Below are 25,687 nucleotides of genomic sequence, written 5' to 3' on the forward strand. Positions count from 1 at the left end.
TAATGCCTGTCATGCAACGCTCAACAAATATTCAGTCATGTAATGCCTATAAACAAGTCACGTAATGTTCAACAAATATTCAGTCACGTAATATTCATGCACCTAATGTCAAATAAATAGGTAACGATTCCTAATATCTAGTCACACACACTAATAACCAGTGACTCAATACCTAACAAATATTCACACATCGCCTATAAACTGATTGATTTCGTTACCCCCGGCCAGATTTGAGTTTCCAAACTCATATAATTTTCTAAACCCAATTTTTTCGTTCTATGAATAACCCGAAATAAACCCAAGAACTCATAATAAATACCTTGATGTCATCTCTGCACTTTGGGATCGTGAGAAAGTTGGCTGCCGATATAGACCTCGATAGCGTTGGAAAGCTAGACGAAGGGATAGCTAATCCTAAATCGAGATTTAATTTTAGAATTTTAAGTTGAATGGCGAGAGAACAGAAAAAAGGTACTGAGACGTGCCTTCATTGGAATTGATTGGTTTAAAGGGTATTCTTATCAAGTCGTGTAAAAAAAAGGTTAAAAATGGTTAAAATTATAGAGACGATCATTTTTGAAATCACCTTACTATGAAGGTCATTTCTTACAATTTCCTCTTATAATAATATGTTATGAGTTTTCTTCTCCTTATCATTTATGAATTCAAAAAAAATTAATGAGTTATTCACAAAATCCTTTTTAAATGATTATGTTTTTCATTATAAAAGTCATAAGACATAATAATATATATTTATTGTATAAAAACCTAATTATATATATTAGATGTTACAATATGTCATAATACAATTTAATTAAACTAAAAATACATAAAAAGTCAAACATTTAACTCAGAGTCGGTGCGTACAGTGTCTCCCTTTATCGAACTCAATTTCACGAGGTAAAAGGAGAATGAGACAAAAAGCAGACAGCAAAGCTGTCTAAGAATAGGAGGGGGAGTGGGACAGCTCCTGTGTCAAAAACATTCTTAAAGAGAGGATCCATTGTTGTACAGTGTAAACATTCAACAAATGTATATAACAGTATTATGTTATCCAACATATGTACGACGGAGTCAAACATTACATGTACAAGTGGAACTAAAAGTAAAATAAAAGTAAAATGTTGCTTGGACGCCTTTTAATTGGCTTGAATTTGGTCTGTCATTAGTCTGTGGGAAGCCCCAAGTTTCTTCCTTTCATATATATTATCTGATCGGATCTGATGTACCGGCAATTGGATTGCTTATAGTTATGAGGTCTCCTGTGTTGGTCTACTTAAAGGCCTGCGCTCAAGCATTTCGAGATGGAAACCTGAAACTTGCCGATCAGCTCATGGACAGGATCTGGAATCCTGCATCCAACGAACTGGAATCCCTCGAAGCAGAAAGCGTCGTTAAGAAAAGGAAACGCTGGGCGGAAGCTTTAGTCCGCCGAGCTTACCGGTTGTATCCTAATATTCCCTTCGTATATTTTCCACACCCGCATCGTTCAATTTGCGAAAAGGCCATCCTCAGTGTTATCATGGGAAAGGAGCGAGTCCACATCATTGACTTCCTTCTGCCAAATCCAGATGATTGGGAAGACCTACTTGAAAACTCATCTCGTGGACCCGACCGCCCTTCATCAATCCGTTTAAGTGTTATCGCACCACCCTTGCTGAAAAATGTATATGCAACATTTTTTGAGGAAGCAATTACGAGTTTTGCTTTACGGGTATTTTGGGTCAACGTTAAGTGGGAATTTAAGCTGGTTATCGCCAATAGTTTGGCTGATGTGGACGCATCTGAACTGGAATTCAGACGAACAGAGGATGAGATTGTAATCGTCAGGTATGCGTATAAAATGAAGAGATTGTTGGCACAGCCAGGAACAATGGAGAGAGAATTGTTTAAGTTGGGGCAGATAAAGCCAGAATTTGTGATTACAGTAGAGCAGGAGGCCAACCATAACTCTAATTTCGTCGATCCCCTGGAATTATTACTTGAAGAATTTGAAGATCTTTCAACGATTAATTATACCTCGCTATCGATGTGTGCGGTTGAGTGTGATGGCATGAACGGGGTTGAGATGGCTCAGTTGCGATCCCTCCTGCACGCGGCTGGTTTTCTTCCATTTCCACTCAATCAGTCAGAGCCAACTGGCGGCTTTGTCCAAAAGGAAAATGGGTGTTTGGTGGTTAGCGTGGAGAGATGGCCACCAGTGATCATATCGGCTTGGAAATTCACAGATTCCGTACACCATTCAATCTCTATGCAAGGTATTTTTCTTTATTTTTTTAAAAGTCAATTAATTAGCAGAGTTTAATGAAAAATAACAATATATAAACAATTAATTAAAAATAATATTTAGACACAAAATTTAATCGATTTTTATTAAACTGTGAAAAATTTTGCACAATTTTTTGGAAACAAAATATAATTATATTTAGATAAAATAAACATAAAAATTTATTCAAATTATTTCATATTTACTTAATTCATATAACAAGTTTTTTCAATCTGTTGTACTTTTTTTTTATAATTTTTATTCAATTGTTTTTAATGAAAAACCTCACAAGTTTGATTTCAAAAGCCCTCCTAAAATTTTACTCCAAATACGAAGTAAAGTCAAAATCAAAATTGATACATTAATAGAATTTTATGATTAGATCAAAATATATGAAAATGAATTAAAAATTGTATTTACAAACAAAAATTTATAAATTTTTATTAGATGTTAAAAATTTAATCATAATTTTTAATCAATATGCTGATTATAATAATATGGATTAAAACTTGTCTAAGTTATTTAAAATTTTGTATATTTAAGTTTTTAATAAAGTTTGTCAATCTATTGGCTTTGATTTTTAATATTCATTATTATTATTATTTTAATAAATAATTTTATGAACTTGCTAAAGGAACTTTACTTCTTTCGCATTTTTTAAATGATATATAGTAATTACATAAAATAAAATACTACATAACTTTGAAAAAATGAAAAATATTCTATAATTTCATAGTTCTCTTAGATTTAATAACTTTCCATTTATTGTAATTGTTCAAGGTTCAATAAGTCGTTATTCTGAATATTCATCTTTAATTTGCTTAGCGCATGAATAATGAACACTCATCTCAAAGTATAAATTTCCCCTCTAACCTTCTTGAAAGATTGTAGTAGAATCTTTTTTGGTGATTAGATTATAATATATTATAAATAGTAGTGTAAATTACCCCTAACTAGGGATATTAATGAGTAGGATACCCATTAATTTGGAAAGACCCGAACCCTAACCTTATTAAAAATCAAATACCCTAACTCTAATAACTACCCGAATAATTTTAAAAATTACTACTCTAACCCTAATCATAATACATTCCCACTACCCTATAATTACGCTAAGCCGTTTAAATACCCGATTAGATAAAAAAAATTATTAAAATCATCTTCATGGTACCCAATTACCCAATTAACTATTCTAACTTCATAACTTCCCTTAAATAAGGTGCCTTTGCCCTATAACCCTTGACCCATTCTTCCTTGCCTGCACCAATCGCCCACTAGTTTGACCATCTCTGGGCTAAAATCGGCTTCACCCACTCCAACGATCATTTTTACTGTGTCAAAGGAGATTGTGCCACTACATGGAATGTAATGGCCTTGGTAAGGCCACCCCTATCATGCAAACACAGTTCAACCTCCATTATGGTGGCCACAAAGACCTTTCTTCCTATGCTATCAATCTTGTCAACAATTTCAACCTCCTCATGGCTATGACCACACATAGAGGTGAAGGCCTTTGCCTTGTCGTTAGCTGTAAGGCTAATCTACGCACCATGTGTCACAAAAAATTGCAGCTTCGATTATTGCCAAGTTATGGTCCAATCGTGGATTGTAAGAGTAGATGTGAAGCCTTCGGTATAGAAGAGCTTTGTTGTTGAAACCATTACAATAGCCCTCAAACATGTAAGGCTTTGAGTTTTTCAAGCATGCTTGTCCTGTCATGTTTACATATGCTCATGATAACCCTTTGCTCATGCACGAGTGTGCTTAAGGTTATTTTTGGTCATTAGTGAGATGGATAGATGGATATTAATGTAGAAAATACCTAAGATTTAAGCAAAAAACTAAATTACTTGATGAAAATAAAAAGCTACTTAAGAAGCTATTTATAATAACCAACTAGTTCTAAACCTAGTTGGTGTATAAGTAAAGTATAACAAGTAAGGAAGTATTCTAACTTTGAACTTCTTTGAAATACAAATAAAGTAAAAAGAAAATAAGAAAAAAGTACATAAGGAATCCCAAGATATTCTCTCATTGATTTGAAGATATTTGTATATTTCGTAATAGCCTTTCTCAAGTCGATGTGGGTGATCAGCTCAAACTTCATCAAGCTTACCATTGATATTATGGGTATTTGCCTTGTGCCTCCCTCAAGTTGGTGGAGAGTTGATTTAACAATAAGTTGAATGTTTCAGCACTGAGTCTCTTGATTAACAAATCTACAACTTGATTATGTAAGGGAGCAAAATTGATAGTTAGGAGCTTTTGTTGAACGTGTTCTCTAATAAAATGACAATCAAGCTCAATATGTTTAGCTCGTTTGTGAAAAACTGGATTGGATGCAATGTGTATGGCTAACTGTTATCACAGAATAGAAGAATAGGTTTTGTAATAGAAAAGGACAGATCTTTTAAAACATTACATAACTAAACTAGTTTTGTAGTTGTCACTATCATTGTTCGATATTCAGCTTTAGCTGATGATCTAGATACTGTTTGTTGTTTCTTTGATTTCCAGTTAATGAGAATGTCTCTCAAAAAATTAAGCATTCTTGAAACTAGACGTTGGGTAGTAGGACAAGTAGCTTAATCTGAGTCATAGTATGCCTTCAATTCAAATGAGTTCATATTGGAATAAAAAAAACCATGGTCAGAAGATTTCTTGATATATAGAACCAATATTTTTGCCATAGCAAGATAAAGAACTCTTAGCGCCTGCATGGATTGGCTTAAGACTTGTACAACATAAGAGATGTTCGATCGAGTCATTACCAAATGGATTAATCTCCCTACAAGTCTCCGGTATGTAGTCACATCCTAAAGTAAGTCCCTTATCTCACTGGATAAATTGTGTTGCTGTGGAATTGGTGTTTGCACCACATTTGCATCTTCAAAACCTACTTCTTTGATAATATCTCCTACATATTTATGCTAATTCACATAGATTCCATCTTGATCTTTTTAACTTATAACCTAAAAAATAATGCAAGGGTCTTAGGTTTTTTATTTTGAAACAAGTTTGGGAATATTTATTAAATTATGTACATTTATCTCCATTATTCCTAGCAAGTATAAGATCATTCATGTAGATAAATATTGCTAAGAAACTATCTCCATTTGAAAGTGTGAATAGTGAGTGATCCCATGGATTTTGTTTAAAACTATAATTAAGAGGAAAAGTGGAGAGTTTTCCAAACCATTATCATAGTGCTTGTTTGAGTCCATACAAGGACTTATGTAGCTTACAAACTAGTGAATCATTAGGAACTTTCATACCTCAAGGAGGTTTCATGGCTACTTCTTCATTGAGTTCCTTATGTAAGAAAGCATTGTCAATATCCATTTGATATAATTCCCATCCTTTATTTGCTGAAATAGCCAACAAGCATCGCACTATAGTGAATTTAGCCACTGGACCAAATGTTTCATTATAATCGAGTCCCTCCACTTGACTGTAACCTTTTGCAACTAATCGAGCTTTGTACCTTTCAATTGTTCCATCAATTTTTCGTTTAATTTTGAAAACTCATTTTCTTCTAATTGAACTAGGCTTCATGTATTGTTAGAAAAAATAACTTTTAGCTCTTTATTCATTACTTTTTTTCACACTGAATTTTTTACAGCATTCTCACCAGTATCTAGCTTAAGATTCATTTCTTCCAATCTTGCATTGTTAGTAAAAGATAGTACGAGATTTTTAGAAATGAATGAATTTTGAGAATCTTTATCATACAATTGGTTGATAAGAGTGGTAGACTTGGTTGGAAGGTCTATAATCTTCTTACAAGTCATTACATAATCTCCAAATCTTTGTGGCATTTTTCTTTCCTTTTGTGGTCTTGAGTTCTCAACTATTATTTCTCTTTCAATTGATTCATTTTCTATCTCAAGATCAGATTTTCTCATGTCTTCTTCCTTTATCTTGATTGAGTCTCCTACATCGTCAGGCTGATTTTGTGCACATATTGGTTCTTTAGGTTCAATCATGTTTATTGATGATTGCATTTTTGTTGTTTCTAAAGGTTATACAATTTTACAAGGAAAAAAATCCTTATAAAATATTATGTCTCGAGATTTGAAGAACTTTCTAGTATTGAGTTCTATTACCTTATAGCCTTTTTTTCCCACAATATAGCCTAAGAACATATATTTTTTGGATCTTGCAATAAACTTATCATTTGGTTTAGGTTTAACATAGACTTAGCATAAGCATCCAAACACTCTAAGATGATCATATAAGGGTTTTTCTTTAAATAAAAGCTCATATGAGATTTTTCATCAAGTCTTGATGAGGGTAGGATATTTATCAAATATGCTATTGTCATTACACATTCTCCCTAATATCTTAAAGGTAGATTGGCCTGAAAATGAAATGCTCTTACAACTTTCAATATATACCTGTGTTTTTTTTCCACCACCCCATTTTATTGAGGTGTGTGTGTACAGCTAGTTTGATGTAGAATTCCTTTTTTTTTTAAACATGTTTCTTGAAATCTCCATATTTGATCTCTTGTGCATTATCTAATTAATTGAATTCACTTGCATACCAAATTGAGTTTGCACCATTTTCAAAAATTAATCAAACAACGATGGAGCTTCACTTTTAGTTTTCATTAAGTAAATCCAAGTACCTCTCAAACAATCACTAACAATAGTAACAAAATAGTTAGCTTTAGTATGTGTGCTAGTCTCATATGGTCCCTAAGCATCAACAATGACTAATTCAAATAAGTTTCTTGATTTATTTCTATTAATAAGAAATGATAATTGAGTTTGTCTAGCCTTGTGACATGCATTGCATGGAAAAAAGCTTTTAATCTCAAATGGAACATCAAATAAACCTTTCAATCTAGAAAATGGGATATGTCCCAACTTTTTATGTAACAATTCTAGTTGATTCTTTAATATCACAACATTTGCCCAAATCTTTTTTTTCACTTCAAAATAATAGAGCCCCCTTTCCATTCTACTTGCTCTAATTAGTCTCTTGGCGAGAAAACCTTATAAAATACATCCATTCGAAAAAATATTATTAAACAATTTAAATTTTGAGCAATTCTACTAATTGAAACTAAATTGCAAGTGAAATTTGGTACGAAAGGAACATTTTTTAAAACATTTTTGGGATTTAGTTGAATATCTCTACAATTCACTTGTAACTTTCTTTCATCTAGTAGTGTAACTTCCATAGTAGATTTTTCTAGATTTTTGCATTTGAATAGCTTTGAATTTGATACAATATGATTAGATGCCCCATTATCCAAAATCCAATTTTGAGAACTAGATATTTTACCAACAAAGTTGTTAGTGAGAGTTTTAATTCATTTTTCTGCCATAAAAAAATTTTCACAAGAAAAAATAACTAGACTCTAATGCCATGTAGAAAATATATAAGATTTAAGTAAGGAATTAAATTGCTTGATGAAAATAAAAAACTATCCAAAAGGCTTACTTGGTATGTAAGTAAAGTAAATAGTAAATAAGAGAAGATTACATAAGGAAATATTCTTCCCAAGATATTCTCTCTTTGATTTGAGGATACTCATATATTTTGTAATAATTAACTTAGTTTTCTTGCTTTACCTTGAGTTCTTGAGAGATTTTAAGCAAAAAAAAAAAAAAAAAAAGAGGGAACCTTAGTTATGTTAATTTCTAGTGTTATATGGTACCTGATGTATGTCTATAAGTTAGGATTTAAGAATCAATGGTGTTGAAGTGTAATTGTTGGACTATGTATAAATGAGGTGCATGTTGTTTTTTTTTTTTTTTAATTTTGTGTATGGGCATTTAATTTGTATTGATCATAAAATGGAGAGACTTGAGTTGATTTTCATTCAAAAGTAATGGTGAAAAGCTTGTTTCAAAAAAAAAAAAAAAGGTTAACAGAATGTTGCCTAATGATTTTCTTGTTTGCATTTTAATGGTAGTACATGTTGTCGAAGCTCAAAGCCATTGTCTCACTTTTGTGGCTTCCATATATTGATGAGTTTCCATGGTTGCATCACTTAGAAAGTCCTCTATTTTCATGTGGAGCGAAAGAGAGAAACCTAACCAATTATTATTGTTGCCATTGTTACTATCGTCCACAGTCTTCATCTTTTTTTTCGCTTTCTCTTTCTTTTCTTACTCAAAACTTCCTCAACAATAATATACCAAGCTATAAGGCAACTCAATCATTGAATGGAAGCTAAAGTAATCATACCTAAATCTCTTACCTCTCCCTCCAGTTTGAAAACTTGGTCTTTTGTTGTCTATTAGCATAACTCATTACAAGAACATTTTCAATGAATCGAAAGTCTTTAATTTATACTCTCGCTTTCTTGTCGAACCCTAAACCTTACACAAGAAATGGCCCACGTCACCAACGGCGAAGATCATGGCAATTGCGTCTCCCTTCTTTATGCTAGTGTCATTAATTTCATAACAATAAAAAATGGGGTAGGTCTTGATTATATAAATATAAACCTTCCTCCACGTAACAGGCATGCTTTTTAGGTTAAAAACATAGACTCGTGACAAGTGGTATCAGAGCAGATCCAAATCTTCATTGATGTGTGAGCCCTATGAGAGATAGAATTGGGTAGACTCGAACTAGTATAAGGATCCTTCTCCTCTATGAGTAAAAAGCCAATGTAACAAGGATGTTGCACAATTGGGTGAGATAAAATGTCACGGATCTCACATCAATAAGAGATAGGTGGATCTTAGGTATGTAAATATGGACATTACTCTATTTAATAGGCATGTCTTTTAGATTGAAAATGTGGGCTCATAACACTAGTGCCACGAATGCAAGTAAGAGCAGCATGTTGATACTAGATGAGACATGCATAGATGCTGTAAGGTCGCTTGTGGTGTACACGCTTGTTGACATTCCAACCATGCATGTGCACATGGTTATGAATGGTGGTGATATGCTTACATGGCAGTCCTGCCTTTGAGTTCAATAATGGTGGTGATATGCTTACATGGCACTTCTGTCTTTGAGTTCAATAAATTTACACTAATGGTTTTACTATTGGTCCTTGAAGGTAAGGAACAAACATAAGGGTATTTTAGTCTTTTTATAAACTATATTAACAACATCAGGAGTTTTGGGGTGAAATGTCCATTTTTAATATTAATAGACCAAGAGTGAATTATGATCAAAACCTAAAGAGGTAGGAGTACTTTACCTTAAAATAGTAATAACAAATAACAAGTAAAAACAAAATCTATGATACATTTATTTACAATGGATATATATTTTTCCAAATTAATAGCTTCAACCACTACCAATATGTTATAAAGCGATAAGAAGTTCATTGATCCATCTACACCATCATAAGAATATAGTAGTTGAAATGATTTCACAAGTAGTCAAAATTCTTTTATTAAATTAATTGAAAATTTACTTTAAAAATCTCCAAAGTATAAATGTTATGAAATTTAATTTTGAAAATATTATTTTTTGTACTAATGGTAGCCATTTTATCATATAAATCCTTCTGAACTGAGATTTTCAAGTTGAAATTTTAAAGTTACTGTCTAATATTTAAATTTGAATATCGTAAAACTTTTCTTTGCTTATTCAAATTAAGAATTTTTCTTTCTTCTAGTGATAAATTTTTTGTTAACCTCTATTTCAGGTTTTCATCAAAAATCTTCGAACAACAATGTACTTCAAACTTTTGAAGTTTTAACCGAGGTATTATCTTTTTGTCTCATTTGTTTTTCTTTTTCAATCCTAAAATAGAATGACACTTGCCCAAACTTTCAAATTGACTTTAAAAAGCAAAACTAGTAATATTTTTTAATTATATTACTATAATTTAAAATGAGATTGAAAAATTGCTATATGTTTTTCCTTCTATACTCATAATTAAGTACTATATGTATATTATTTGCAATTTCTTCCAATGATATATAATAAAATATAAAACAAATTAGAACTTACTCACTTGATGCTTCAACTGTCCTGTTCTTGTGAAAAGGTTAGGAGTTTAAGAATGGAAAACATCTGATTGTTCTGTCTTATTCACTTCAAAGATATAAAAGGGTTATTTATATTGTTATGCCGATAGGCATTCTGCTGATATATGCAAACTTTATTGATAAAACATATTTCAAATACGAAAAAACTATGGCTAAACATGAAGCTATCTGATTTATCTAGATTATGTCACTTATCTAAGACAATGACCTATCTAGATTATCTGCAAAGTTTCTTGATAGAAGCATAATCTTTAACACCCCCCTCAATTGGAGCACGGATGTCAATGATGCTCAACTTGCTCAATAAACCATAGAACTGTGCTGGTGGGAAAGCTTTAGTGAATAGGTTTGCAACTTGGTTGACTATAGAAATGTGGAGAGGTAATATGATCTTTTGTTGAACTTTGTCTCTTATGAAGTGACAATCAATCTCTATGTGCTTTGTCCTCTTATGAAACGTTGGATTCTTACAGATATGCAAAGCTGATTGATTGTCACAAAATAAGTCAACAGCTTTGTTGTGATGAATTCCAAAGTCTTTTAATAAACAAAGTAGCCAAATAACTTCACAAGCAGCAACTGCCATAGCTCTATATTCTGCATTTGTGGAGCTTCTAGTAACCACAGCCTGTTTCTTAGACTTCCAACTGATAAGTGAGTCTCCAAGAAATACTCCAAAGCCTATCACTGATCTCCTAGTATCTTTGCAGCCTGCTTAATCACTATCTGTGAATGCTGTCAAGTGTAAGGTAGATTTAGATGAAAATAAAATGCCCTGTCTTGGGGCATTCTTTAAGTATTTAAGAACCCTAAATGTAGCCTGCAAATGATCAATAGTTGGCCTATCCATAAATTGTGACAATACTTGTACAAAGTAATGTCAGGTTTGGTGAAGGTAAGATAGACTAGTTTGCCAATGAGCTGCCTGTACAATGTACAGTCTGCCAAGACCAAATTACCATCATCTCTAACCAACTTATGGTTGTAATCAATAAGTGTTAAGAGTGGTTTTGCACCAAGAAATCCATAGTCATATAGTAAGTCAAGTGTATATTTTCTTTGGCACACAGTAATTCTAGCATCTGATGTAGCAACTTATAGGCCAAGGAAGTATTTAGGATTTCCCAACTCCTTTAGTTTAAACTTGCTTTGTAGGAAAGATTTCACATCATCAGCTAAATTCATCGAAGAACTAGTTATCAAAATATCATCAACATATACCAAAAGAGCTAAGAACTCACCATTATCGGTTGCTTTGGTGAACAAGCTGTAGTCTAACCTTGACTGCTGAAAACCATATCAGAGCACAACCTCAGTAAATTTGCAATTCCACTGCTTGGAAGCCTGTTTCAGTCCATATAAGGACTTGTTTAATTTGCAAACCAATTTAGAGGTTTGAGGATATTCCTTTTTAGGTTGTACCCTTCTAGAATGTCCATGTATACAATTTCATCTAAATCTCCATTGAGAAAAGCATTATCAATGTCCAACTGAAACAAATGCCATTGTCGAATTGCAGCTATGGCCAAGAGTGTTCTCACTGTAGTCTGCTTTGCAACAGGGCTGAAAGTTTCATTAAAGTCAAACCCCTCCTTTTGACTGTATCCCTTAACAACCAGTCTTGCTTTGTATCTCTTCACAGTACCATCAAGATGTAACTTAACCTTATAAATCCATTTGTAACCAACAGTGTGAGCACCAGTAGGTAATGGTACTATAGACCATGTCCCATTATCTTCTAAGGCATTAAGCTCTTCCTTCATAGCAATTTGCCATTGAGAATGTTGACTAGCTTGATGGAAGTTTTTAGGTTCATGAATATGAGTGAGAGATGTTGTGAAGGCCTTATGTGGTTGAGATAACTGATTAGTGGAAATGAATTTGGTAATAGGATGTGTTGTCACTGTGTTTGTGTGTGAGGGAAGAGTGTGCTGGTAAGCTTCTAAGTATTTGGGTAAGTGTTTTGGCCTTGTGCTTCTTCTCGATGATGGGGGGTGATTAGAATCCAAAGGAGAAGTAGGATCATCAGAAAGAATAGTTATTGGTTGATCAGGGGCATTTTGGTCCATATTTTTAAAATGATCAGAAACAATGATTTGGTGATTATCAACAACTGCATCATTATTAGTAGAGTCTATCTATCGAGTTATACGATCAAAATGCATAGGGGAAGTGTGATGAACATGCTGATCAGATAAAGATGCATTAAAAGGAAAATGCATAGAAATGTCATAATCCATATAGCAAGATGAATCTGGATGAGAAATTGGAAATGGAATGTTAGAACCAGGTTTTATTTTTGAAAAGAATTGAATATATTCATGACTATTAGGTGCAAAATCAACATTCTTGAAAGGAAAAATGTGTTCAAAGAAACTAACATTCCTAGAAACAAAAATATTATGAGTTTGCAGATCATACAACTTGTAACCTTTGATTCCCACAAGGTAGCCTATCATGATGCATTTTCTTGCCCTATGATAAAATTTCTTCCTTTGATGAACAAGTGTTGAGGCAAAACATAAATATCCAAACACCCTACAATGAGAATAATCTAGTTTTTTGTTAAATAACATTTCATAAGGAGATTTATTTTGCAAAACTGGAAAAGGTATTCTGTTTATAGTATGTGCTGCTACTAAAACAAAATCTCCCTAAAATTTTAAAGGTAAAGAAACTTGAAACATGAGAGATCTAGCAATATTGAGTAAATGTTTATGTTTTCTCTGAACCACCCCATTTTGTTGAGGTGTCTCAACATAGGATGTTTGATGCAGTATGCCATGGGAAATAAAAAATCTTTCAAATTAAATTCAGTTCCATGATCTGATCTGATTTGCTTGATCTTAACATTGAATTGTGTATTTATCAAATTGTAAAAGGCAGGGACAATGGTCAAAACATCTGACTTGGCTTTCATACGATATATCCCGGTAAATTTTGAATAATCATCCACTATAGTTAAAAAATAGTGTTGATTTTTGATAGTGGATACTGCATATGGTCCCCATATATCCATGTGTAATAGTTCAAATGGCATGACAGTGTTTTTAAAATGAATAGGAAACTTAAGTTTTTTCTATTTTGCCAATGGACAGATTGAACAAAAATTATTTTCAACAAATGAAATGGAGGGATAAATCATTTGAATTTTTCTTATTATAGCTGGAGGAGCATGTCCCAACCTCAAATGCCAAATATCAAACTTTTCAACTACAAAATTATAAATACCAGAAAAATTTGAAGAATGATCTAAAGAAATTGGTGAAAACTGCTTAGAGGCAAATCTGCTAATATTTTCATGGCTTGGACAAATCCATTTGATTGAGGCTTTCCTTGCAAAAAATAAAGTCCAGCTTCCATCTTAGCAAGACCAATCATAGTCCATGATTTGATTTCCTGAATTATGCAGTGAAAATCAGTAAATATCAAACAATTTTGTTCATTCTCTGTCAATTTACTGACAGATATCAAACTGAATCTAAATGATGGAACATAAAGAACATTTTTTAGTGTCAAGGAAGATGTTATTTTGACTGCTCTTATATGACTCACTAAGGCTCTAGAATTGTCTGGCATTTGCACAAATGCATTATGAATAGGTTTGGCTTGTGTAAAAGAACTTAAAGAATAGGTTATATGATCTGATGCACTAGTGTCAATGATCCAAGAGTCTGATTTTATGATAGAAGCAATGATTTTCGATGAGTTATTTACCTTTTCATTTTGATCCATATAACTGATACAGTTAGAAATCAAACCTGCAATTGTGCAATTGACTAATAAGGCCTTTGGTTGTTCACTGGTTAAGGTAAAGTTATCATTATTAATACTAGTTTCACCATTCTCATTGAGAGTTGACATGAGTGTTCGAACTTGATCCTTGATTAATGACAATTGAGACATAGCACTAACAGTATCATGTTCACCCTGTTTTGTGTGTGAATCTTGAACAACATTGTTGACAGATTTCCTAAGATTATTTTTACCTTTTGTAAACTTGAAGTCAGGAGGAAAACCGATCAGCTTATAACAATTATCTTTTGTATGGCCATTTTTACCACAATGATTGCATGATAGATCACCTTTATTTTTCTTTTTCCCATCAATATAAGTACTTGTCATAACAGATGTCTGAATAAGGGGCTGTGATTGTATATGGATGCTCCTCTAAGATTCCTTTCTTAAGATCAAGTTATAAGCCTCATCTAGTGAAGGAAAAGGCTTGATCATCACAATTTGAGATCTTAAACCTGCATAACTCTCGTTAAGTCCATTCAAAAATTTAAAGACATTATCCTTTTGACATTGTTGAACATATTTTTGAAAACACTCTTGATTGCATTCACCACAAGAACAACGAGGCATTGGCCTAAAATTTCTAAGTTCTTCCCAAACCCCATTAAGTTCTGTAAAATATTCATCTACAGACCTTGTGCCTTGTGATATATTTGAAAGTGTGAATTGTAAATTACATACCCGTGCATCATCTGACTGGGAAAATCTCTTTTTTAAAGTTTCTCAAATATCTGATGCAGACTTCATGTAAAAGATTGTTAAAGCAATAGGAGGCGAAATGGATTCTAGTAACCAGGCAACAATCAAATTGTTGCATTTTGTCCATGGCACATATGATTCATCATCTTTGGCTGGTTCTGATATGGTGCCATCAATAAAACCAGACTTATTTCTAATGGATAGAGCTAATTGAAAGGACTAGCTCCAAGGGACATAATTGGTTGAAGTTAGTTTTGGATTTATCACTACTGATCCATGATGATCAGAGTGATGAAGAGAGTAAGGTGACAGTGGGTCTGTAGAAGGTCAGTTCACTAACTTTGAGGCAGAAGATTTTTCCATCTCTGAGGCAAAGCCTAACTCTGATATCATGTGAAAAGGTTAAGAGTTTAAGAATGAAAAAAATCTGATTGTTCAGTCTTATTCACTTCAAAGCTATACAAGGGTTATTTATATTGTTATGTCGATAGGCATTTTGTTGATATATATACAAACTTTGTTGATAAAACATATTTCAAATACAAAAAAACTATGGCTAAACATGAAGCTATCTAATTTATCTAGACTATGTCACTTATCTAAGACAATGACTTATCTAGATTATCTGCAAGGTTTCTTGATAGAAGCATAATCTTTAACAGTTCTAAAGAAAATATTAACCTAGCAAAAAGTATTTTATTTTCCTTTTAAATTGTGTATATCCCATATATATATATATATATCGGGAGGTATTGCATACTGCAAATTAGAAATTGGATGTGAAATTAGATGAGGAAAAAGTGTTAACTTGAGGATAGGATATGCTTTTCCTAAACGATATTTTCTTTTATTATTTTTAAAGATATCCATTCTAATAACTTATTAGCAATGTTTTACATTGAACCGGGTTGCTGCTGTTGCTGAGATGTATGACATACTGGAATATGTATGTTTGGAATATGAGCTGCCACTGGGCTTAACGTGGACTTCTTGGGCTAATATAAAGCCACTCCCAACAGAAATTATGCCTGACTCATACAAGAAAGGTACTCTATTCATCCCATATCATGCTTTTCATGATAGTGATGATCAGGCTTCTCAAAAGTTCATGGATACATGTGACGCACATGAGTTGGTAGAAGGGCAAGCTATTGCTGGAAAACTGCTTCAATCAAATGAGAGCCTTTTCATTCAAGATATTACGGAGCTTGATGGAAGTGAGTACCCATTTGCTGCTGCTGCAAGGGAATTTGGTTCTCGAGCTGCTCTCGCGATCAGTTTTTGCAACCGTTATGTTGGTGATGATGTTTATGTGCTAGAATTCTATTTCCCTTCCTCTAAGAAGAATTTAGAGGACAAAGAATTGTTGAAAGACCGTATCTTACACAACTTGGAAAATATGAAGAAAAAGTTTGTAGCACCAAGAGTAGTTAATGGTACTGGATCAGTGGGTGTCCGGAAACAAACCATTTCAAACAGTATTCCGGTAGTGACATTGGCTACAAGAACCTCTCTTCCAGTTCCAGCTTCAGCTACTTGTCATAATTTGTTCAATTCAAATGAAACAAGATCACTGAATACAACTGACGCAAAGGACCATCATCACGTAGGAACAGAGAATCTTCAAGCTAAGCAGGTACACTTTTTAAATTTTGTGTTGACGTTATCATTTGATTCTTAATCTTAGATTAGCACCCATATTTTTAATCAATGACAGTAAAATCTGATGAACATTTTCAACAATAATAAATGTGAGACACAATCTCACGTTGGATAAAAAAAATTTCTTTAAATGAATAGGAGAATGAATTAATACTAATTGGACCAAAGTGGAATGAGCTTTCTAACCTGTAGTTGGTCTTGAAATTAATAAAATTAATAAATATTTAATTTGACACTTCACACTTGTAAGTGATTAAATAATAAATTGCATTTATTTATTTTAATTTATTTTTTAATTGTTGTCGAAAGTTTTTATGCAACTAATTATTATGATCATTAAAAATAGACAATTATATTTATTAAAAATAAACAGACATGTCGGTTGTAAAATCAATGGTTATGGCTATTGGATATAGATAATTATATTTGTTTGAAATAAGTCAATTGTATTTGTTAAGAACAATTACCTATACCTATAAATAGACTTTTCTCTTATTCAAAAGATCATAGATGACAACGCATAACAATCTTTCTTTCCTTTTTTAATATTCTACAGATTTCATCTTCATTTTATTATAAAAAAATCTTATAAAAATTTGATAATCTTGCTACATATCAGTGAATGCTCAGTAGCAGGGCAAATACCACAACCACTCAACAAAGCTTTCTCATCAAATATCACATCCCGACTAATTATCACTTTGCTAGTCTTCAAGTTCCATACACTATAGCTCTTTTACATGGAGCTATAGCCAATACAGATACATTTGTCACTAGTTCCATCGAGCTTTGCTCTCTTCTTTTGGGAACTTAAGCATAGGAAACACAACCAAAAATTTTAAGGTGGTTCTTCGAAGGTTTTCTTCCACACCCTACTTCAATTGGAGTCATATTCCACAAAGCTCTTGTTGGACATCTATTCAGCAAATACACAGCTCTATTAATAGCCTCAAGCCAAACACTTTTGGGTATCCCTTTCTCGAACAACATGGACTTAGCCATCTCCATCATGATTTGATTCTTTCTTTCAGATACACCATTTGGTTGTGATGTATACCCAACAGTCAGTTGCCTTCCACACTTTCTTCTTCATCACAATATTTATCAAATTCATTGGAGGTGTACTTTTTTTCCTATCACTTTTCAACACTTTTATAAACCACCACTTTGTCGCACAACAAGTGCTTTAAACCTCTTAAAAATGACAAATACTTCATATCTTTGTCTCATGAAATAAACCCATGTCATGTGAGAATAGTCACCAATAAACAATACTTGTTTTGAGCATGATACAAGCTGTTCATGGGACCACACACGTCAGTGTGTACCAATTCCAACACTTGTTTAGCTCTCCATGCACCCTCCTTTGGAAATGGTTGGCGGTGGTGTTTGCCAAGCACACAAACTTCACACACAACAGATTTTTTCTTCAATTGTTGGCAACCCATACAGCAAGTTCTTTTGAGAAAGCAACTTAAGACTATTGTAGTTTAAGTTCCCAAGCCTCTTATGTCACAACCAAGAGTCATTAACCTCTCTAGCCATCAAGCTAACATTCTTCGCATACTTGACAGTAAGTGGAAAGCTTCTATTCTTGGTCATTTTAATGACAATAACAATTTTTCCTTTTGAATAAAAAATTTTGCACTCCCAATTCTCAAATTGAAGAGAACACTCATGCTTCAAAAGTTATCCAATGTTCAGAAATTTTCTTCCGACTTTGGCACATAAAGAGTATCTTGAATGGCTTTGCTTCAACTCCAATGCTCCCCTTGCCTTTAACTTCAACATTTTCACCATTGCCCAATTTCACCTTTGAGCTGAATGATGAATCCATGTCAAGAAAAGCTTCTTTGTCTTCTGTCATGTGATTACTACAGCCACTGTCCATATACCATACATTTTTCTGCTCCTCAAAAGCCTTTTGACAAGCAAAGAATATATTCCCATCATCTTTTTATTCTTCTGTAAACGCAGCTTGTTGTTGATTGCCAAACTGACAATCTTTCTGCATAAGATCGAACTTCTTGCAATCATATCACTGTGCCTTTCCTTTGTTCCAACAATCTTTCTCTTCATGATTGTTCTTCTTACAAATTCCACACCATTTTTTGGATCCTTCATCGCTACCTTGTCCCCCATAATTGCTTCTACCTCTTCCTCGTGAATTTCTTCCTCTTCCTCTACCTCTTCCACGTGAATTTCTTCCTCTTCCTCTACCTCTTCCAAATCTGCCACCTCTAGCAGACTCACTTTTATTTTGGGTTGAATGTTTATTCACAATATTCTTGGAATGAATAGTGAGCTTAGATTGAAATGCAGTCTCAACAAAGTTTTCGAATCGACATAACAGCCTTTGCTCATAGGATCTCAAAGAACCCATCAACCCTTGAACAATCGTGGTTGATAAATCTTTAGTTTCTTCAATAACAGCCACTATAGGGTCGAATTTTTTAATCAAGCTAATAAGAATTTTATCAACAACTCTACGTTTTTCAATCGTGTCCCCATGTGATTTCATTTGATTCACCAAGTCACACAATCTATTATGATAATCATTCAAGCTTTCATTCTCTTTCATTTTTAATTCTCCAAATCATCTCTCTTAAGAGATTAGAGTTTAAAATTCTCACCTTTGAATGTCCCTCAAATTCTTGTTGAAGAATTTCCCATGCTTCCTTGGATTTCTTTGCTCTCCTAATCCATGGAAATATAGTTGGAGAGTCTCCCATTTGAATTATCCCAAGAACTCCAGCATCTGTGATTTTTTGCTTCTTCAATTCATGAAGTTGTTTATCTAAAACAGATGTGCAGTCGATGCAGGATTCTTCATACCCATTTTTAATTAAATCTAGGACATCCAAAGATAAGAACAAAATCTCCTTTTTTATGACCCGAAAATCATAATTTTCTACTTCAAACAAAGGAACATGTACGTTGCAATAGACTGTGCTATTGATGATTGATGGACTACTTGTGGTGGCCATGACTATCCGTCTTCAAACTACTTCTCTTCTATTCTTCACTTTTCTTTACTCTGATGAGATGATTTTTTTTTTTTTATCTAAACACACGATATTATATTGGATTTGGTGGATTTTTGTTCGCTGAAATTTTCTGCAGTAAGGAGAGGATAAAATAGAGAATGGTGTCTTAAACCTTCATTCAAAAACTTCGCTTAATGTTCCAACACATAATACTCCTATTTTTACTTTACAAAAATGACTCTTAACCTACTAGGAAACCCAACTTAATTGAACTACACACTTAACTCTAGTTTTTCATTCATTTATTCAAGTCACATTAACTAAAGCTAACTTCAATAAATATGACAGCACATTACTCATCAACAATTTTAACAAATTGTAATTAAGTACTTTTGACTTTCAATTAGCAAGAATGGTTTAACAAGTTCATTGTTTTGTAATTCTGGTAGTAATCTGATTTTTGTGTTTGGCTAGACATCTTATTTTTCACTTTGTCTACTCTACTTGTTGAAAGGGAGCCAAAAAAAAGAATCGCAGGGATATTAACCCCGAGATGGTGAAAGAAAACAGGGGTACTTTGACAGTCCCACACACCAAACGAAGAAAACTAGTATCTAAGGTTTGGGAACACTTCACTAAGTTTGAAGAAAATGCATTACAATGGGCTGAATGTAAATATTGTAATAAGAAGTTTACAGGGTCAAGCAAGAGTGGAACCACACACTTGAAAAATCATTTGGAGAGATGTCCAATTAAGAAAATCAAATTTCCAACACAAATTAGTAGTGATTTAACAAGTCCAGGTGCTAATGAAGGAAACTCAATTTTTGATCCAGAAAGGACTCGCCTTGAATTTGCTACAACAATCATCAAGAATCAATGTCTATTGGATGTGGTTGAAGATGAATGTTACAAAAACTTTTTGAGGACTTTACAGCCAATGTTTGAACTTCAATCACGAGAAAGTATTCTATCTGACATAGATCGCATCTACAAGGAAGAGAAAAAGAAACTTCGCCAATATTTTGATCAGCTTGGTTGCAACTACAGTTTAGCGATTAGATTTGGGGAAGACAATCTTAAGAAGAATGTGTATTGTTGTTTGGTAGCATACTTTATTAATGATGATTGGGAATTGAAAAAGAACATTATTGCCTTCAAACTTTTAGACCGTGTCTATGATAGTCAGACTGTCAGTGGAATCATTCGAAGCTCACTTTTAGAGTGGAATATCAGTAAGAAAATATGCTCCATAACTGTCAATAGCTTAGGTTTGAGTGATGATATAGTTGAACAAATAAAAGAAAATTGTCTTCCGGCGGTTGGCCAAGCTTCCCTTCCTTCCGGTGGTTGTTACAATAGTTGCACTCTCATTGAGGACGGATTACATGAGATAGATGATTTACTTTTAAAAATAAGGAAATTGATTGAATATGTCAGTGAAAAGCCATCGGAGAGATTGAAGTTTCAAGATGCAGTAAATCAACTAAAGTTGCTAGGTGGCAAATCAAGGGATGATTGTCCTTTAAGGTTGGATTCAGGCTTTGAAATGCTTGATTGGGCTTTGGAATCAAGAGAAGTATTTTTTCAAGTAGAGCAAAGTGATGATAATTTCGGAATAATCTTGTCCAAGGAGGAATGGGATAAGGCACTATTGATGCACAGTTGTTTGAAGGAAAGTTTAAGTTGTTTTGGGGGAATTGATCAATCTCTTACTGCAAATGTGTACTTTCCCAAGCTCTGTGGTATGTATAGGAAGTTTCTTCAGTTGGAGAAAACCAATTATCCGCGTATGAAGTTGATGAAGATGAAATTTGATAACTATTGGACCACCCATCATTTGGTTTTTGCTATTGCAACTGTTCTTGACCCACGGTTAAAATTTAAATTTGTGGAGGTTATGTATGGTGAGATTTATGGTCGTAATAGCAAGATGGAGTTGAACAAATTTCATAAACTTCTAATGGATGTTTATGATAATTATGCCAATGAACTTGACAACCAAATATCACCTACTGCCATATTTGGTGATTCTAGCTGCTCAACAACACAAAGTGCTGATGATTCTATCTTGAAGTCCTTCTGGAGATATGCATCAAAGAAAAAATTTGATGATGTGGCCTCATGGAAGTCAGAGCTTGATTGTTACTTAGAAGAGCCTTTATTAGTTCCCTTAGATAACAATGATGAGTTCTTTGATATATTAGATTGGTGGCGCAGCAATACCCTAAAGTTTCCTAGACTTGGTAGGATGGCTCGTGATATCCTAGCAATTCGAGTATCTACCGCTCCACCTCATTCTTCTTTTAGCACTCTGATAACAAATCCAAAGAATAGTGACTTGGGTCCTGAGATCATAGAAGCATTTGTATGCGGCCAGGATTGGTTAGAGACACCTCAAACAGGTATGTCCAATTTAAATTTGTTTAAATCCTCTTATCATCTAATGTTTGATTAAATATCTAAGAATAAGATCTTTTCGAAATTGTCCTCAATGGCATATATTTTTGTGAAATCATCTTTTTATGAGGATCCCATTAACAATTATGTATTAGGAATATTACTTCGTATTTTAAATCTTTTTCATTTTTTTCCCAATTAACAACATATTAGTTTGTAGACCGACAGGATTAATTTTCTTTCTCAACTTCAAGATATTAGATACTCTCATGATGTCGCATAGTCATTGTAGCATAAAATGTTGCAACAATACATTTTTGTTTAGATCTGGAGAAAACAATTTTGAGACAATAGTTTTGACCTTCATACTTTTTGTTGCAGATAACAAATCAAATCATGCAAATGTGCAAATCATGGTAGGTACATTTGTGAATTTGGGAACAATAGTAAATTTTTGAGACAAACTGCCACCACAACAATGTTTGCCCCTAATTTGTTTCAACTGGCTAGCTGCCCGTTACCCCCTTTCTCTTTAGGCCTGTTTTGGGAAGCTTTAGTGCTTTCATTTGTTTAGTTGTTTATTACTTGCCTTGATTTTTTAGCCATATGTTTATTTTATACCAGCTGTTTTGTTTGTCTCGCAACAATTTTTCCTTCTCAAATAAGATAATTTGGTTTCTCAATTTCCTAGGTTAGTAAGTGGATTTTCAAAATTCTATTGATGTGGGAAACATAATATAACATTTACTTCACGTTTTTTATAGTTTGAAAATGATAAATGGTATGCAAGTATTAAACTACGATTAGGTTTTTACAACTTTACTTGAACGCATGTAATAATATATATTATTTTCATGTTAGAAATGGTAGTTGAACTATAATTTTTGGCTATTTATACTTTTTATGGTACATAATTTTCCTTATTTATAACTGACAAACGATATTCAGTCATATTGTTAATCTTTTACCATGGTCTTCTTTCAAGCCTGATGATAAAGCAACATGGAGAAAAACAGAGCCAAGACCGTGGTCTGAGGAGGTTTGTACTCTATTTTATACTATATATATTTGTTATTTAAGGAAAAAAAACACTTGCAAAATATACCAATACATTAATTATTACGTAATCGTTGTGGCCTGTTGACAAATTCTTTCTAAAGGATATTCGGGCATATTTAGTTTCACCTTTTACACCAGACGAGGAAAAACAAATAAGGAGATGGGAAAGTTCCGGATTGAGTGGGTAAGTTATTATTATTATTAGCTTTAATATGACATACAATGTGATTATCATTTATTTTAAAGTCAAATTATTATTGTAATTGTTCACAGTGGCACTTAGTCGAATGACTTGTATGTAAAATAGAAACAATTAGAGAATAACGAGAGTTTGTTCTTGGAAATACTCACCAAAGATCAAATCAATAAGTAAATAGAGAGATAAAAATAATAAAGATGGTGAAGTAAGAGTGAAAAGGAGCCCTATGAAGGCTAAATATGGCACGATTGTTATGATACCTTTAGGGTAATTTTTATTGAACAACTTACTTACAAAATTTGTTTCTTAAAGGGATTCGGTTGTACGAGATAAGATGATCAACGTGGAACCATTACTCATTATCCCTCATGACAAAGAATTTCGACATAAATACTATATTGATGATTCGGTAAGTGAATACTTGCTATAGTATAACATTAAGCAAATATTTGACATGTGGTAGCCAAATCATCAACCAGAAAAGGGCTCTTAGCTTGGCTGTCAAGACTGAGGATGCTTGTAACTAGACAATGTTATAGACTTGAGTCTTTAGGGGTGAAGGGTGGTAAAATGAATTAGATTTCATTCAAAATATTTGGTATGCCCCATTTTTTTGCAGGCACCAATTTATACTCCTCTTCCTATAGTACCTATAGTTATGCCTAATTAAAGATGGTTGCAGATATATTGATTGTCCCCTTCTTTCACTTGTTCCCACTTTTGTCCAAATTATATGGTCAAAATTCAAGTCCCCCTATATTTTAAATAAATTTAAATGAAGTAGTTTTTAGATATGCAATAAACGTCACATTGAAAATTCTATAATCACAAAAAGTCAAAACAATTATGGTAAGTTAAATGGGACAGAAAAAGTAATAATTAACTATGCTTTTGATATGTCTCAAGGTTGTTAATGAATTCTTTGAATTGCTTAAGAGGAGGACTGAGAGGTTTCCTGATATGTACGTGAAGCACTATTCATTTGACTCTTCTATAGCAGTAAGGACCTTCATTGATCTTGAATTAGATTACTTTTTGAATTGAAATTGGTATTACGTATTATTATGGTTAGTACTGAATAAACAACCGATCTCTTATGCACGCATCCGAAGCGCTTAATCAAAGAAAGCAAAACAGATTCCGTACTACTAGACAAGTTGAAATCCTCGGTCGAAAAGAAACAAGACAAGATTGTAGAGTTAAAAGATGCAGAGAAGGTGAGCTTCATGTTTGAGCATAGTTAAGTTCTTTGGCTATGTATAATTGTATATGTAGTTATATGCTCGTACTTTTCGTGGTTGTAGCTGTTTCTACCCTTGTGTTTTTTGAGCCATTGGATTCTTTTTTATGTGGATACCAAGAAGCAGAAATTAGTATGGTTAGATTCATATCGCTCTTTTTGGATACAAATGTTCACTAAAGATGTAGTGGACAAAATCTCAAGGTGGTTTAAAGGATCTCTGCTGCCATTTTTGGGTTATGATAATGCAAATGAATGGCAATTTCAAGTGCCAACTGATATTCCTATGCAAGAGAAGTAAGCATTTTTTTTCTTTTTTCCAAATTTTAGAACATGCCACTTTTTCTTTTGGTATCTTATTCTAACAATCGATCTTTTCCTGAATATGATAGTCAGGTAGATTGTGCCCTCTTTGTGATGAAGTATGCGGATTGCCTTACACATGGTGATTGTTTTCCTTTCTCCCCAAAAGACATGGCTCATTTTCGACATCGTACCTTACTTGACATTTACGAGGGAAGTCTTTTTCAACCGGAATTTAGAGCAAAACAGACGGTAAAGTAAGGTACAGTTGTTGTAACCTTTTACTGCAGTCAGTATTGTTCAATCAAAAGTATTTGTGACACAATTTATGTGTCCATTCTTACTACAATATGGAGTTTGTAATCGCTTGTTGTGGCAAAATACCTTTTATGTTGTGAAAAAAGATAAATATTTTGCAACACCAAAACTATTTCTAAAAGAAATTTTTCTACCGAAGATATATTAAATTTCTTGCAGAGATATTAGGGGATTGTTACTTATAAAAAATGGGTAAGATTTAAGTGAAATTCCCTAAGTGGAAATGATATAGATTGATGGTGTGGTCTCGGCTTGTTCCTTCCAGAGACAAAAAGTGCTTTTTTACATTGTCATTAACGCACTGGTTGTCTGCAAATTTAAATGACAACTGTTTGTTTGTTCGTGGGTCACCATCTTTGGCATTACTTGTTGGCTTACGTCGAAGTGGCGCAATGTTTTTATTTTTAAAGCCAAAGCCGTTTCTGTGAATCGTTTGCATTTGATTCAAAGTATGTCGATTTCAACACGTATCTCTTTTACTGAGCTGGACAGTTTAATTGGATCTTTGGTACATAAGAAAGAGACTCTTGTTGGCTGGCAAACTCCCCTTTCAGGATGGGTAACTCTAAACACAAATGGGGCGTTCCAACACTCAATCCGTAAAGCCACTACTAGTGGGGTTATTCGGTGTCATGAAGGCTTTTGGATAAATGGATTTGTAATAAATTTGGGTTTACATCCTTCTTATAGAGTGGAATTGTGGGGAGAAAACTATGGGTTGAAATTGGCTTGGGAGTCAAGGATTCGTAAACTTTGGCATCAAGTGGATAACAAGATGGACTT

The 25,687-nt window shown here is 33.3% G+C and overlaps 1 protein-coding gene and 1 pseudogene across 2 annotated transcripts; both read left to right on the forward strand.

The window, feature by feature from the left end:
* Nucleotides 1–1,218: 1,218 nt before the first annotated feature.
* LOC18602030 (uncharacterized) lies at nt 1,219–25,069 on the forward strand. 2 transcript variants are annotated; one of them, XM_007033170.3, is made up of 12 exons: nt 1,219–2,258; nt 9,894–9,952; nt 15,623–16,372; nt 19,900–21,790; nt 22,167–22,201; nt 22,771–22,824; nt 22,946–23,028; nt 23,356–23,452; nt 23,950–24,042; nt 24,156–24,260; nt 24,348–24,580; nt 24,676–25,069. In XM_007033170.3, exons 1-12 carry the CDS (start codon nt 1,253–1,255, stop codon nt 24,845–24,847), a joined length of 4,578 nt encoding a protein of 1,525 aa, XP_007033232.3. In that variant the 5' UTR covers nt 1,219–1,252; the 3' UTR covers nt 24,848–25,069. The 2 variants fall into 2 exon arrangements, with proteins under 2 accessions (XP_007033232.3, XP_088661232.1); XM_088805106.1 differs by having other exon boundaries at nt 24,680–24,819.
* On the forward strand, nt 3,102–4,034 carry LOC148763252 (osmotin-like protein; annotated as a pseudogene).
* Nucleotides 25,070–25,687: the final 618 nt, after the last annotated feature.

Source organism: Theobroma cacao, chromosome 4, assembly GCF_053813885.1.
Source record: "Theobroma cacao isolate CCN51 chromosome 4, ASM5381388v1, whole genome shotgun sequence".
NCBI lineage: Eukaryota > Viridiplantae > Streptophyta > Magnoliopsida > Malvales > Malvaceae > Theobroma > Theobroma cacao.

Bases quoted from the DNA above. Each gene is read 5' to 3' on its own strand.
- LOC18602030 (XM_007033170.3), top strand. From the start codon at position 1,253: ATGAGGTCTCCTGTGTTGGTCTACTTAAAGGCCTGCGCTCAAGCATTT. The intron at 16,373-19,899 runs GTACACTTTTTA...ACTTGTTGAAAG, and splicing joins AGAATCTTCAAGCTAAGCAG to GGAGCCAAAAAAAAGAATCG. The intron at 24,043-24,155 runs GTAAGGACCTTC...ACGCATCCGAAG, and splicing joins CATTTGACTCTTCTATAGCA to CGCTTAATCAAAGAAAGCAA.